The 14,395-nt window shown below is 40.3% G+C and overlaps 1 protein-coding gene across 5 annotated transcripts in view; it reads left to right on the top strand.

Moving 5' to 3' along the window:
- Positions 1-13,811, top strand: part of ZNF462 (zinc finger protein 462) — a 96,445-nt gene extending 82,634 nt beyond the window's left edge. For 3 of the 5 annotated variants that reach the window (XM_057404407.1, XM_057404411.1, XM_057404408.1), the window contains exons 10-13: positions 1,414-1,637; positions 4,000-4,135; positions 9,674-9,788; positions 10,992-13,811. In XM_057404407.1, coding sequence (XP_057260390.1) covers positions 1,414-1,637; positions 4,000-4,135; positions 9,674-9,788; positions 10,992-11,193 — 677 coding nt within the window. In that variant the 3' untranslated portion in view covers positions 11,194-13,811. Of the gene's footprint in view, positions 1-1,413; positions 1,638-3,999; positions 4,136-7,281; positions 7,363-9,673; positions 9,789-10,991 lie in introns of all 5 variants that reach the window. The other 2 variants (XM_057404412.1, XM_057404410.1) reach the window with 1 other exon arrangement.
- Positions 13,812-14,395: the final 584 nt, after the last annotated feature.

Raw genomic sequence — 14,395 nt, 5'->3', positions numbered from 1 at the left:
CAACTTGGTGTCTTTATGGCTAGAGAAACTGTTGTTGGTTTAGAAAAGAATTACAACTCCACAGTTTTTTTCAAAGGCATAGCTTTGGGGGAAAAATTCCACTTTTTGAAGCAGCCAAGGAGGAAGTTACAAGATAGGACAGCTTTTGTGTTCAGGAGAAGTTGAGCAAGATGGACTATTTTGTTCGGCTGTAGTAAAAGTCTTGTGAGCAGTGGTGACAGGTGAATTGGCCGAAAGTGAATGAACAATGGAGCTTTTACCACCTTCTAGAAACCCTAAAGAAGTTTGCATTTCTGTAGTTGTCCTTAGATATGATACTACCCTCCTCACTAAAGATGAGAGCCCATTGACTCAGATCCATATGTGGATTGCTGTGTCTCACGTTCCACTAGCCTCCATGTCTGGGATTCAGGCCTGTTTTTTTCATTTGTTTGTTTTAATCTGCTGTTAGGGATGAACCTGCATGAGGGGGATCAAACTCCTCCTTTAATCTGCAGTCCGTAAGGAGCAACAATACTAAATTTCAGTGTTCTAGTTCAAAAGGTCAGTTGAGTAACAGAAGGCCATAAATGAGGATTTTCTGGTGACCCTTAGCTGAAGGATCAAATTTGGGGTTTCTCTTGTGCATACAGCTGGGGGAACTGTAGTGTGTAAGTGTTATGCACATCAGATTCTGGCTCTATCAAATGACTGAAGTTAATTGGTGCTCTGTTAAGTGTCAGTGCTTTGTTTGAGAAGTGGGGAGTTTGAAAACTCAGCAAGAGCTTTTTCAGTGCATCATGCCTGCCAATTTTGAATCAGAGCCTTCTGAAAGCTGTGGGTGTGTAGGGAGGTTTCTGCCCGTGCCTGAACTGCACAGCCTCTTCCAGGAAAAGGTGCTGCCTTGCTTACCTTCTCTTTCCTCAGAGACTTCAGAGGTGATTTAGGTGTGATGGTGAGGATACCAGCTTTGATTTTTATAGAGCCAGCAGGGTGATGCATTGGGAAGCATCCTGCAGCTTCCCTGTTTATTACATTTCTAGCAGCCATTCCTTGCTGCTGTCAAGTACTGAACCAAAATGGACTTTTAGTCTGGCTGATTTATGACTGGTTTTGTATTCCCAGGCTTTGCTACTCTGACTCACAGATGGAGCCTCATTTGCCCCCAGAACTGCATTCCTAACCTCTTCACCCCATAAGCAGTTACATTTATGATACCTGCATCTGTAGCCTTGGAGGATTACCTTTGTCATTGAAGAAAGAATTGTTGTATTTTGTTTTTTTTGTGTTGATCCAGCTTAGTTGCCATTCCTTTGTAGATGTCTTGCATATCCATACAGCAGATCTTCCTCTTTGGGTTGGTGGTAGTTGCCAAACTGTTGACAGGTGGTATTTCATGAGGTTTGTTAAGTGAATGTTGTCCTGTCCCTACAGAAGAGCGGGTTGTTCCCATTGAAGTCTGCCGTTCCAAACTGTCGAAGTACTTGCAGGGAGTTGTTTTCCGCTGTGACAAGTGTACTTTTACCTGCTCCAGTGATGAGAGCTTGCAGCAGCACATAGAGAAGCACAATGAACTGAAACCTTACAAATGCCAACTCTGCTACTATGAGACCAAACACACAGAGGAGCTGGATGCTCATCTTCGAGATGAGCACAAGGTAACATCCAGATAGTTTTCACTTCTAGCAGTCTCTTTGCAAATGCTCTGTTAGTTTACTTGCATGTAAACTTTTGAGTAGCCAACTTGACACTGCATTTTTTTCCTTATAGCTCCCTAAATCTGGAAACTAATTCCATGTTGGGCTTCACTTCCTCTGTTTTCTATTATTTCTTTCTTTTTCTTTAGAAACTCAAAATTCAGGATTTCTAAAGCTGTTCAGATTGATCAGAATTAGCAGAGTGTTGTATGCAGAGTATGATTATCTGGAAAAGGCTCTTGTGTATGCTACGTTTATTTAAAGAGGGAAAAAAAAAAAGGTTGTGAAACAGTATTATGGCTGTGTGATTCAGCCTCTCTAAAAGGCAGGAGATTCCAAACATAAGATTGCTCTGGCAACTGCAGCAGCAGTGACATGCCATGCATATTTTAATAACAAAGAGGTGAATACATCCCTGTTTACATTTAACAAGGGAAAGATAAACAGCAAGTAAAACCAGGTCCTAAGTCAAGGCTGCTTTGGAGTTTTTGTGGGGTGCCTGAATTCAAACCTGGTACAGTGTGAGAAGTCCTTAGAGGCTTTCCACAGATTGTTAGCTTTTAATTTCTGTAGCTGTGAGCTGTTTAGCTGAGAAACACTTAAATTATAGAACTGAAATGTGTTTTGGAGTATTTGTTAGATTGCTTCCTTGTCATATTTCCACCTGTTGGAGGGAGCTGAGCTGCCCAGGTCCTCCCTAAAAACTCACTCCTATTTCATTGATTTGAATGACACAGCCAAATACATTTATATTGGCATAATTAGCATCAGAATTCCCAGCAAAACTTGTAATGCTTAAAAAGTATTTGGCTGTCTTATAAAAATGAACTCTGTAAACTTATGTTGACCTGCTGTCCTTATCTGCCCTCATCTTTACTACTTCTGGAGAGTCTTCTGCAATTAACATGAGATGTTCCACGCCTCCTAGTCACCACAGTAAGGCACCTGGCATATCCAGGAGGCACTATTCCTCATTCTTTTGACACAGTACATCAGGCTAGGAAAATTATTCCCTTACTTGGCTCTCCCTTCCAATCTGAATGTGCAGTGATGGAGTTTTGTAGTTCAGGATATCTTTTCCCCATTTCTCTTTGGTAATTTATATCACACTAATTCTGGGCTTAGATACCCAAGTGATATATTGCACTTTAAAGAGTTCCTGTGGATGAGCTGGTTTGAATTAAGTGCCTTGCATGTGGTCTTGTTTGTTTATATCTCAGTGGGTAATGTTGTAAGTCAAGAGAACCTCATCACAGCTGCCTGTATGGAGTAGTACTAGGAATCTGCACACCAGGATAGTTTGCTGTTTGGAGAAATACTACAGTCTGATTCACATGGTCCTTATGTTCATTCACATTCGCTTTCCCACAGAGGGATAAAAAATGGGCAGTGAGTGTTGATACTTCATTCAGCATCTTGCAAGAGGTGTTGTACTGCACTCCATTTCCATCCTGTCTGCCTCTGTGGCTCAGTGCCTGTGCTGCTGGAGTGCTGTCTCTTTGCATGAAACATGAATCCAAAATCCTTCCCAGCAGTGATCAATGAGCTCAGAGGGCGCTTGTCATCCAACAATTATTAGCCCTAGTGTCCTGGTCATGCTCCATGCTCTCTGCCTCTGCTGTAAATCTCGACTGCTCCTCTGCTGTTTCTCTTGGATGTGGTGGAGTTCCTGACTTCCGAGCCCTAAGCTGCTCCTTTCATGCTGCTGCTGTGAGCTGTTAAGTAGCTGATGCGTTTCACCCTAGGGTTAGCTGAATTTGACTGCTGGGTGAAGTGTTCCCATTATAGCCTGTGTATCAGTTCGCAAAGCACTTTGCAGCCCTTCGTAACGAAAATTAATCTGTTATTAATGAGTGAAAGTGTATGTGGCACACAGCAGCCATGCGCTTAGTAAAAGACCCATCTTTCTCATGAATGAAGCTGAATGAACCAGTCACAAAGAATTCCCCTTCAGTGTGGATGTACAATAGTAGTGTTTGATCACAGTGGTTGAATGATGCCATAAAAAGGGGTGACACTTAAAAGTGTTTTGCATTTCTTGAATTTTATTTTGTTTTAATGCATCGCAACCAGGAAAAAATGGGGGGGGGGGGGGGTGTTTGCTGAATGTCATTGATTTTTGAAAACCAAAAATGAGAAATGCAGAATAAGCAGCAGCAAAAGAAGAAGAATAAAAAAAAGAATGTTAATTTGAGCAGGTGACTGCATGTCACCCCTAACTGAGCAGGCTTTGGGGTGTACTCTGTTTTGTTTTACATATGTGGTGATTTTTCTGAATAGCTGAGGATTGTGCTGATTGCTGAAAAAAGTGTATCTTTCAAAGGTGAGTCGTAATTTTGAGCTGGTTGGACGTGTTAACTTGGACCAGTTGGAACAAATGAAGGGGAAAATAGAGAGCTCCAGCAGTGATGAAGAAGAAAAAGAAGAAGAAGAGTTAAGCCCCAAGACTGAAGAGAGAGGTCAGTGCACCTTTTTTTGGTTTGGCTTTTTTTTTTTTTTCACTTCAACATGCCCTACCAGTCTCACCAAGCAAGGTCAGCTGTTGACTCTACAACACATTCCTGTAGAGCCATGCAGGCATGGCAGCAGGAGGAGAATGGGGCTTTTGTGAAGACACTGCTCCTCTCATGTTTCTAATCCTTATTACAAGTTATCTGTCTCTTAAGAAAATATGTACTATGAGAAAACACAGATAGCATCTGTGATTTATCTGCCCATGCAGATTAAGAGCCTGGAAAACTACGAAAGTGGAGTATTTTACTGGTCTGTCAGATTTTCTGTTTTGGTAACAAATTGTCAGGTTTTCACTCAGCATTGTTCAAGTGAAGTTTGGAAGGGGTAATGCCAAACTTTTTTATGGGCTGTTATTAACTGTGCCCAGCATTCCTTGTCAGACAGAGTCAGTCCTGTTGCAGTTGCTGCAGTTAGCAGATCTGGAGCCAGGGCACTTCCTTGCATGCCCTGTACCGTTGTGTGTTCAAATATGTGCCTAAGTTCATACCTAAGACTAATCACACTGACTTCAGCAAGGGTAGACTATGTGCTTGCTAATGCTTTTGGTTTGGTCAAAGTTGGATTAGCAGGGGAAAAGTTCTCTGTAAATTGAATCTTTTTGAACTAAGGGTTTCTTGATTTCCCTTTCCAACAACCTTCCGCCTTGAAAACCAGGTTATTGCAGTATCTGTTATAAACTGTGTGTTTTCTAGCCTGCTCTAGTGCACAATTCATCAGTTAAACACAGTTCATCAGTTAAATGCAACGTGCTCACAAGTCTTTAACATCTTTAGCCCTGTGATGTCTGAATGTCAGGTTACTGGAGTCACTCACTCTCTCGATTCTGATGCACGCAGTTAGCCATGTTCTATGTATTTTAACTAAAGGTATTCTACCGTGTTTATCTTTTTCCTCCTGAATTTTCAGCTTTCAAGCTGACAAAAGAAAATTTATCTCCCTACGTCTTTTCAGATGTTGAAGAATTGACATTTCTGAATTCACAGCTTGTTTACAGAATAGGAGGGGATCAGGTCATGCTTCTTCCCTTTTAATAGCAAGACCCCAGCATCTTGGCTTTTGTTTAGCATCCCTGTGGCATGAATTCAATCTGCACTTATCACTAGCACTTGACTTCAAGGGTGGTTAGTGATAGCTTTTACTTAAATAAGAAAGGAAGTGAGTTGGGTAGGCAACAGTTTATGTTTCTATGAAAAATATCCTTCACAAGATCTTAGGTGAACAGTAGAAAAATCAGAGAAAGACCTAAAGGAATGTTTATTCTATACACATTTCAAAGTTCAACATTAGTAACTCTTGTGGAAAAATTCTTGGGTGTCTGTTCAGGGACAGCTTTGGCCCCCATTGCTTCATGATCTGAACAGTGATTGTGTAATGGTATGACTAAAGGACCTTAGCTGCAGGTGTATCAGGCTGATTAATGTTTTGTATAGACCCACAGCTAGCAGGGGATGAAGAGTCAGGCTGTCCTTGTGAGGATTACCTTAGCATTACATACAAGCACAGGTGCTGAAGTGACCTTGGAAGCCATGGTATCTAGATCAAGGGGAAGAAGGTGCTATCTGCCAAGCCTTGCAAATCCCTGTAAAATGCACCATGGGGAGTGGGACAGCCCAAGGTGAAGTTCGGTGTTTAAATTTCCTTTAGGTTACACTGTGAAATAATAAAAATACCACTTTCTATGCTAGACATTTAAATTTGCAAGGATAATAGCTAATGGTTATCCCCGTTTCATATGGTCAATAATTAAGGAAGGGATAGTGTCTTAATGCTAATTTTTATTTTGTACTTCTTCCACCTGTGTCTGTGCTTTTTTGATCTGTAACTGGCTAAAATGATTTCTGCATGCTTGTTCTAATAATCAGCCTAAAAAAATCATGTGTATTTCCATATTGATCTGCAGATACTCTTGCCTGACTGGCCTGTAGGGTCAGTGTTTCACGACTGTTACTTTTAATCCCTTTTAATTTGTTACCATGTGCAATACATTGCACTAAAATAGGTAGAAAACACAGAAAGCCTTTCTCTCTGCTACAATAAGAATATTTAGAAAATATCCAGATGTATTGACTGTATTTTTCTAGAGAAATTATGGATTACTACTAAAGGTGCAAGATGCAAGGTACACTTTCAAACAATGTCCCAGTGAGACAGGAACTGAAGGTGTGGTTGTTGCTGAATGCTGATTTGTATGCTGACGTCTCCCTGTGGATTTTAGGAAGATGGATTTAACACAGAAATGGTTTGCCCTGTTAGCAGAGGACCAGAACTATGGTTTTAAATATAGCCTGTCACAGTGGCTAATGCTTTCACAGCTTTCAAACCACATCAAAATGTGTAATCCTGTATGCCACTTGGGTGCTTTTGGCAATTCTAGCCTTTGTGGTGTTAGCAGGAAGTGGGATTTGCTGAGAGTGCCTCTGTGTGCTCTGAGTATTTGGAAGCAAATACTGTCTGACCTCTCTGAAGTCTGTGACTGTCAGAACCAGGATTTCTTCCCGTGAGTCAAGCAGCTGCCTAGATTCTGCACTTTGACTTCAGGCTGGTATGTGCAGTACTGAAGGTGCAAAGAAGAATGTATTGCTTCTCCAAATGGGCTGTTGGACAGTGAACCAAAGAAGGGCTGTTGCCCATGTGAACAACAGAGTTCAGCAGAGCTGAACTGCTGTCTTGGATGGGAAAGGAAGGGAATTGTTGTCTGTTAATAAAGGATAGTAGAAAATATATTGACTAGGGTGGAAGAAGATGGGGGGGGGGGAGGGGAAAGAGAGTGTCTGGCATACAGCATGGAAAGAACAGCTCTTCCTGGTAGAACTGCAGCCTAGAGGGACTGTTTGTCTTTACTGACCTTTATGTCTTGGTCTTGGCAGAAAGTGGAATCGAGAGGTGTTTTTCCATAGTAGACAAAAATAAATGTCCATGAGTGCTTGTGTGTGTGATGCAGGAAAACTGCAGAGAGGTTAGGTGTCTGAGCAATCTGTTACCTCTCTTCTGCGTGCTCCAGAGAAGAGCAGTTCTGATAGTCCTCCAGAGAAGCAGCAGAAATTCACATCCCTAGAAACAAAACTAAAACACTGTTTTTAAACTTAAACAGGGGAAGTTCAGACTGGATGTAAGGAAGAAGTTCTCTACTGTGATGGTGGTGAGACACTGGAACAGGTTGCCCAAGGAAGTGGTAAGTGCTCCATCCCTGGCAGTGTTCAAGGCCAGGTTGCACAGAGCCTTGGGCGACATGGTCGAGTGTGAGGCATCCCTTCCCATGGCAGTGGGGTTGGAACTAGATGATCTTAAGGTCCTTTCCAACCCAAAGCATTCTATGATTCTATGAACACTGATTGGGAAGTAGGGTGAACAGTGTTTTCTGAAGAGATGGATTTACTAGAGTAGCACTTGCTAATCTTAATGGGAATTGCAAGTATAAATCAGGGACTGGTTTTGGTTGGAAGTGGCCTTTAAAGATCAATCCCCCTGACATGGGCAAAGCCATCTTTCACTAGATCCAGTTGCTGAAAGACTCATCCAATCTGACTATCTATTGATGGGACATCCACACATTATCTGTGGAACCTGTTCCAGTACCTCAGCACCCTCATAGTAGAAAATTTCTTCACTGTGTCCAATCTAAATCTACTCTCTTTCACTTTAAAACCATTAGCCCTTGTCCTGTCACTAGAGACTCTGATAAAAAGTCTATCTTTCCTAGAAGCCCCTCTTAGAACTGAAAGGCCACAACAAGGTCTCCCCAGAGCCTTCTCTTCTTCAGGCTGACCAACCCCAGCTGCCTGTTTGAGCAGAGCAGCTTCTGTGTTGCGTATCAACTTCCTACAGAGATCCAGAATAAACTTTTTATTGTTTACCATACTATTCTTATACAGAACAACAGCATTTGCCTTTAAAACTTTTACCCTCCATAAATATTTGTCCCCGTACCATGACTAGTCTGTGTGTTGCAGTGTGTTTATAAATTTACATCACACATAAGGTATTAAAATGCATATGTAAACTGAACTTACTTTCTGGTCTTCTTGACACAGCACCTTGCTTTGTGATAACCACATAATAAATCACTGATAGAAAGAAATACAAAGGGTTGTTTTTCCTTTTTCTTTCAGGGGGAAGAGGCAAAGAAAACATTATAAGAATCATTTCATATAGAACATTAGTAAAGGTTAACTAACGAGAAGTGTGTCCCAAAAATACATTTTCAGCACTTTCATACAGATAATAGGGAATGTGTGGGCATTTTAAGCTCATAGGCTGATCTTGAACAGATTACATCTGAGAGTGAAGAAATCAAGTGAGTGGAGATCAAAACCAAAATGAAGCAAAATCCCTTTTATTATGTAGTTTGGGAGGAGTCAGAAAGACATTCTGTTGATTTCTTGCTCAAGATAATCCCTGCTAAGGAATTAATGCTCTGAGCAGATGGTGCTGTCTCATTTCCAGCAAAAGAATCAAGTGAGATAGTCCATGCAATTATTTTTAATGGCTTGTGTGGTGATCTTCTTAATTTGTGAGAAAATGTTTCATCTTTTGTTAAAGCTGGCTGCATTCACATAGAGCTTGGCTTTCAGAAATACCGCTCCCAGAGCTGTCAGTGACTTCACTTGTATTACTAGGTGCTTGAGACTTCTACAAGTGAGGCCCCAAGCACTTTGTATAAAAGATTAGGACGGGTTGAAACACCTATGCAGTTAAGATTTAGAACTTAACCCATGAGACTGTGATGAAGGAATATCTGTTTATTATAAGGAACACATGTTAAATATAGGAAGACTTTGTTTCCTAAAATTTTACTGCCAATTTAAAAATTATAGAAAGGCTTGGTGTTTTTATTTTGCTTTCAAGGCATTTTAGCCCTAAACTTACCAGGTTTGATGAATTAAAACTCCACAATCACGCCATTTGTTGAAATACAGAAACAGGGAGTAGAAACTTGTTACCCTTATTTGCAGATATGTTTTAAGACTTCAGAAAGGGGGCCTACAAGAAAGGTGGGGAAGAACTTTTTGTAAGAGCAAGTAATGATAGGGCAAGGAGGAATAGCTTTAAAATGAAGGAGGGTAGATTTAGGTTAGACATTAGGAAGAAATTCTTTACTGAGATGGTCGTGAGGCACTGGCACAGGTTGCCCAGAGAAGCTGTGGCTGCCCCATCCCTGGCAGTGTTCAAGGCCAGGTTGGAGGGGGCTTTGAGCAACCAGGCCTAGTGAGAGGTGTCCCTGCCCGTGGCAGGGGTTGCAACTGGGTGAACTTTAAGGTTCCTTCCAACCCAAACCAGTCTGTGATTCTATGATCCTGTGATTTGTTACTTGTTCTGTTGCTTTGCTTTGGGGGAGTTATGTTTTTACACAGTTATTTGATAGGTAAGTCCTTTTGTTTCTCAGGGATGAGAAGGTGCAGCAGAGGGGATCAGAGTAGGATCATAGTGGTTCCTTCTTGCCCTGCCTCTTCTGGATTCATGGGCTATGTTGTCTTTTTTTCCAGATCCCATGATGTTTCCTGAGAGTGGTGCTCCAGAGAAACGCTTCCCGTGTGAGTTCTGTGGCCGATCATTTACAGAAGGCTCTGAGTGGGAGCGACATGTGCTGAGACATGGCATGTAAGTTGGCTTGCATTCCTTTGAAAGACAACCAAAGGTAACAGTAGATCACTCTGCATTCTCCCCACCCTATTCCTTACCTCCCAAAAAGCCCTGTGATGAAGGCAAACACAATTCTATAAAGAACAATTCTGTTATCACAGGTGTGGACACAGTCATCAGATGTTTCTGCATGGGAAGTTCCTATTCATCCTTTTTAGCACTGCTGCCTGGGGTAACTGTAGACTGTAGGGTTTAACTGATTCTAAAACTTGAGATCGTCCCAAGGTTAATACCACTTGGCCAGGATTAACTTTTACCTAAGTGTCTCTGCCAGCCAGCAGAGCAGCATAAAAATGGCAGAAAATTACATGGGATGTTCTAGGAAGGAACTGTTTGGGTTTTTTTTCCCCCTTTATTGTTATATCTCGTGCTCGCACCTAAACTCGCATAACAGTGAAAAGAATTATGTGCAGAGAAATGTCATCAAGGGAAGAAAATCTTCAAGGGACGAAAAAAAATGCACTCCTCCTAAAATGTGCATAGTGAACTTCACTAGTTCATCTTTATAGAGAAAATCTTTGCCTTTGTATAGAAGTTTGTAGTGTGGGATGCTACGCGTCACAGATAAGATAGACATCTCTGAAGAAATAATTTTCCTTTTTTAATGAAGATCTCATTGGTAGCAGAGATCTTTTTTGCTGGCCAGGGTTGTTCTTCAAAGAGTAGATTTCATTTAAGGTTCCTGACCTGTGGAAGGCAGTCAAATACAACTGTGATGGGATGGGAAATACTACTTATATTTTCCTTAATCTTGTTTTCCTAATATGACTGCTTGAAATGTTTCAACTTATACAATATTCTATTGGATTACTAACTCTTTGGGAAAAGTACTCTCTTCCTGTGCCTTTGATTGGTTACAAGGGACTGGGGAAAGGGGAATGCATTTTTAAAAGTCACAGTTGGGGTTCTTCCCTCTTATCTCATATCAGTCCCATTATAGAACAAGCAAAGATTTGATTTCAAAGCTAGGATATTATAGGTCCCACTGGTACTTGCATTCAACTGCCTCTCCTTTTTGAGTGAGGTGGCAATGGTGGGGCTGCTTGCATCTACGTTTTTAGGAAGTGAGCTGTTTTTCTCCCGTGTGTGATATGCACAGATTGGCTTTGCTGTTCTCCACTTTGACTGTAAGTGTTTGTTTTCTGCCATTCGGCTTTCCAGGGCACTAAACGAAAACAAGCACAGGACCAGTGAGGACAGCCAGCCAAAGGAGGACATAGAAGAAACTGTTAGCACACTGCCAGAAGAGAAAGAAGGCATTGAGAAAATGGTGGTGGACTATTCCCACAACAGTGAAACAGCAGTCAGCATGGTAGCTGCTGACAAACCTCTCCAAGACAACTCAGAGGCCAAAAACGAATAAGCATTTGGTGTGATTCTATTCAACGTACTTGAACAGTGATGAATGGGGTGAGGTGGGTGGGTGGGGTGGGCAGAAGGAAGAAATAAAGCTGCTTTTAGGACTGAATGATCTATTTTCAAAGCACTGGTACCCGTGTGAGTGTGTGTATATTAAAGTTATTTAAGTGATGGAATAAGTGGCTCCATTACATCACTGCATCTCTTCTCCTGGATTATGACGATGGGAAGTTACATTCATCTTGGACTAATGAAGCAACTCCCGGTATTCCTACATTACACATCATGCTTTGCAGTGGAGACTTGGATTGTTTGTGAATGGAAGCGTCGTGAGCATGGAAGAAGTGGGAGGGGGACAACTCTTCAACGCACAAATTTGTGTGCGTTTTTCTAGTTTTAATACATAACGCTTTTCCAGACTGAAATGCAACTGCTTTAGAAAAGAAAAAAAAAAAAAAAAAAAAAGAAAAAAAAAAAAAAAGAGAACAAAAACAAAACAGAAACTGCTTTGCTTAAAACAGTCACCTGTTTCCTAGTACCTCAGAATTAACCAAGGGAGATCTCTGCATTTGTCAGTACTACCTGTTGTTGTTGTGGTTAAATGTAGAGAGACTGCTGGGCAAGTTGGTGAATGGAGGAAGAAAAAAAGTTTTAAAGAAAGCAAAACAAATTGTGCTTAAAATCCCAGTGTGGGTTTTATTTCTTAAAATACTGTGATTTTTTTAATTATTTTAGTAAAAAAAAAAACAAAAAAAAAAGAGAGACTTTAATTCCTAGATAACTGTTTGTGAATTGTCATCCTTTATTCCAGGTAAGCTGTTTGTTAGTATTCAGTTATAATTTTAGGATTTGATAGATTTCATGTGACTGATTGTGCAGTTTTGTTTGCCACGTTTATTTTCTATCAGTCTTTGAGGTGTTACAAATACAGCACAATTAAGTTTCTCATGTAAAACAAGTATTTCTTTTTTGAGGGGGGGGACAGGGAAAGGAGACTAGATCTTGCGAATAGAACTTTTTGTTGTTGTTGTTGTGTTGTTGTTAATTTTAAACATGGAAATAACAAAGAAGTTTTAACTTTTTTTTAAAAAAACTAAAGAACCAAACTTACGGCACAGCTATGCAGCTCGCGGGCCAAACACATAGGTCCTCATAACCATTCTGTTGCTTGTCATATTAACATCTATCAGTCTCACACCAGTAACTTTTCGTTAAGATTGGCTGCCTTTTTTTCTTCCGTCTGTGGTGTGTGTGTTTTCTTTTTGTTCTGATGTGGTGGGAGGGAGGGGTGTCTGTTAACACATCTTTTTGCAAGCGGAGGTGAAATAGTTACATATGACATTGAGCCTGAAGAACTACTTTTACTCAATTCAAGATGGAGTTGCTAAGTTTTTCCCCTCCTCCTTAGCTTTTAGCGTGAGGGGAGCAGCGTAGAATGGATAGGTACCTGCATACCTAAATGGCGGATCCTGCACCACTTCTTGGGTGGAAAGCCTACCAAGCTTAACAGGAATTTTGCCTGAGCAATGAATACAGGATCTGGTGCCTGTGGTATGTTCTGGTTGTGAACAAAAACAAAAACAAAAAAAAAAACAAAAAAAAAAAAAAAAAAAAAAAAAAAAACAAAAAAAAAACAAAAAAAAAAGAGTTTCTTTCCAAAAAGTAGAAAGTACTTGACTGAAACCTAGTTTTAGAAATGCATGTGTCTTTGTTTGTTTTTTTTGTTTTGGGGGGATCTGGGGGAGGGGGAGGGGGGAAAATAGGAAGCTGCTGAGGAATGGGTGTCCTAGAGAGCTTCACATAAAATTGATGGCAAAAATGTTGCATTTGTGGAATAAGTGCTACTTGAGAAGCATGGTGTTTTGCTTTTGGGGATTCATCAGTTGTGTGTTAGGGGGATACTTTTGAATTTTTTTTGTTGGGGTTTTTTTGTTTTATTTTTCAAAGTAGGGAGGGAAGGTCATGGAAAAACATTGGAGGGGCAAGTATAAATACACATTTTGTGTCTGTATTTGTTTTTTAATTGGCCTCATTTCAAATGTATTTAAACAGTTCCATACCTGGATTGGTTGGTTGTAATGGTTACCAAAAATGGGAAAAAAAAAAAAAAGAAAAAAAAAAAAAAAAAAAAAAAAAGAAATAATGATTGTGACATGCTTTTATCACTACTTAATTTTTCAAATAACATGTAAATATTGTAATCCATTGGATTTTGTTTTGCTAACCTGTTAATAAAAAATATGGGACCATTATCATTTTAACAAGTCTAGAATGTCATATTTTTTTTTTTCCTTTTTTCTTTTCCCAAAAATGTATACCTGATATATTGTGGTCACACATTTTAGATGCATTGTTATGATTCTGTTGACTGTAATGACATAGAATTGAAAATAACATTTTTTTTTCATTGTTTAATTTATACAGAGGACTTTTTCAGAGTTTGACAGAAGGAAATAATAGCAAAATGCTAACCCATTGGCTTCAGCACTCGGTATTTCCTCATTTTAAAATTACTGCTTACTGATGGGGGATAGGAAGGGGATACTGAACTGTTGCACTGACGGGTTTGTTTTTTTAAAAAAAAAAAAAACAATGAAAATTAATAAAAACTTTTTAAGAGTGTGCGCTCATGTGTGTGTGGTTTTGTATTGGGTGCTCTGATGGTAGTTTTGTACAAGTGTCGGGTGCTGCAATCAGCAGCTCTGGGAGGGAGCAAAGCGCACATTTTCTATTCTGCACCCTTTCCTCCCCTATTTTACAAGGAATTTCAGATTTACGAGGCAGGGAGAGTAAAAGGGGGCAGTGGAGTGGAAGGAGTGAATTCCTTTAGCTCACATAGGTCTCAGGTCTACAAAAGAATGCCTTGAATATCCACCAGCCCAACATCCATTAGAGGTCAAGGGCATACTGCCAAGGTCTGCTGACTCCTTCTGAACCCAGACATAGAAATGAAGGAATTTTGCAGGCTGTCTTGAAAGATCAAAATAGATGGAGACAGGCTGATACTTGGATTATCAACTCTTAAGTCACTTCATGAGTAGGGATACTGTATACTTCAATGTCTGATGGCTTGCTGGATCCTGCACTGGGGTTGTGCAGGATCCGGTTGTTGGTGGAGTCGAACATACATCCAGTTGTTAACCGGAGTCAAACATACGTCCAGTAAGATGGAGCACAAGGCATTATTTTTTTACTTTCTCTCAATT

This window comes from Pezoporus wallicus, unplaced genomic scaffold (assembly GCF_028554395.1).
Source record: "Pezoporus wallicus isolate ANWC-B61680 ecotype Strahan unplaced genomic scaffold, APGP_CSIRO_Pwel_v1 contig_7293, whole genome shotgun sequence".
In the NCBI taxonomy this organism is placed as follows: domain Eukaryota; kingdom Metazoa; phylum Chordata; class Aves; order Psittaciformes; family Psittacidae; genus Pezoporus; species Pezoporus wallicus.
The sequence above is the reverse complement of the archived record's forward strand: the minus strand, read 5'-3'. Positions and strand labels throughout refer to the sequence as shown.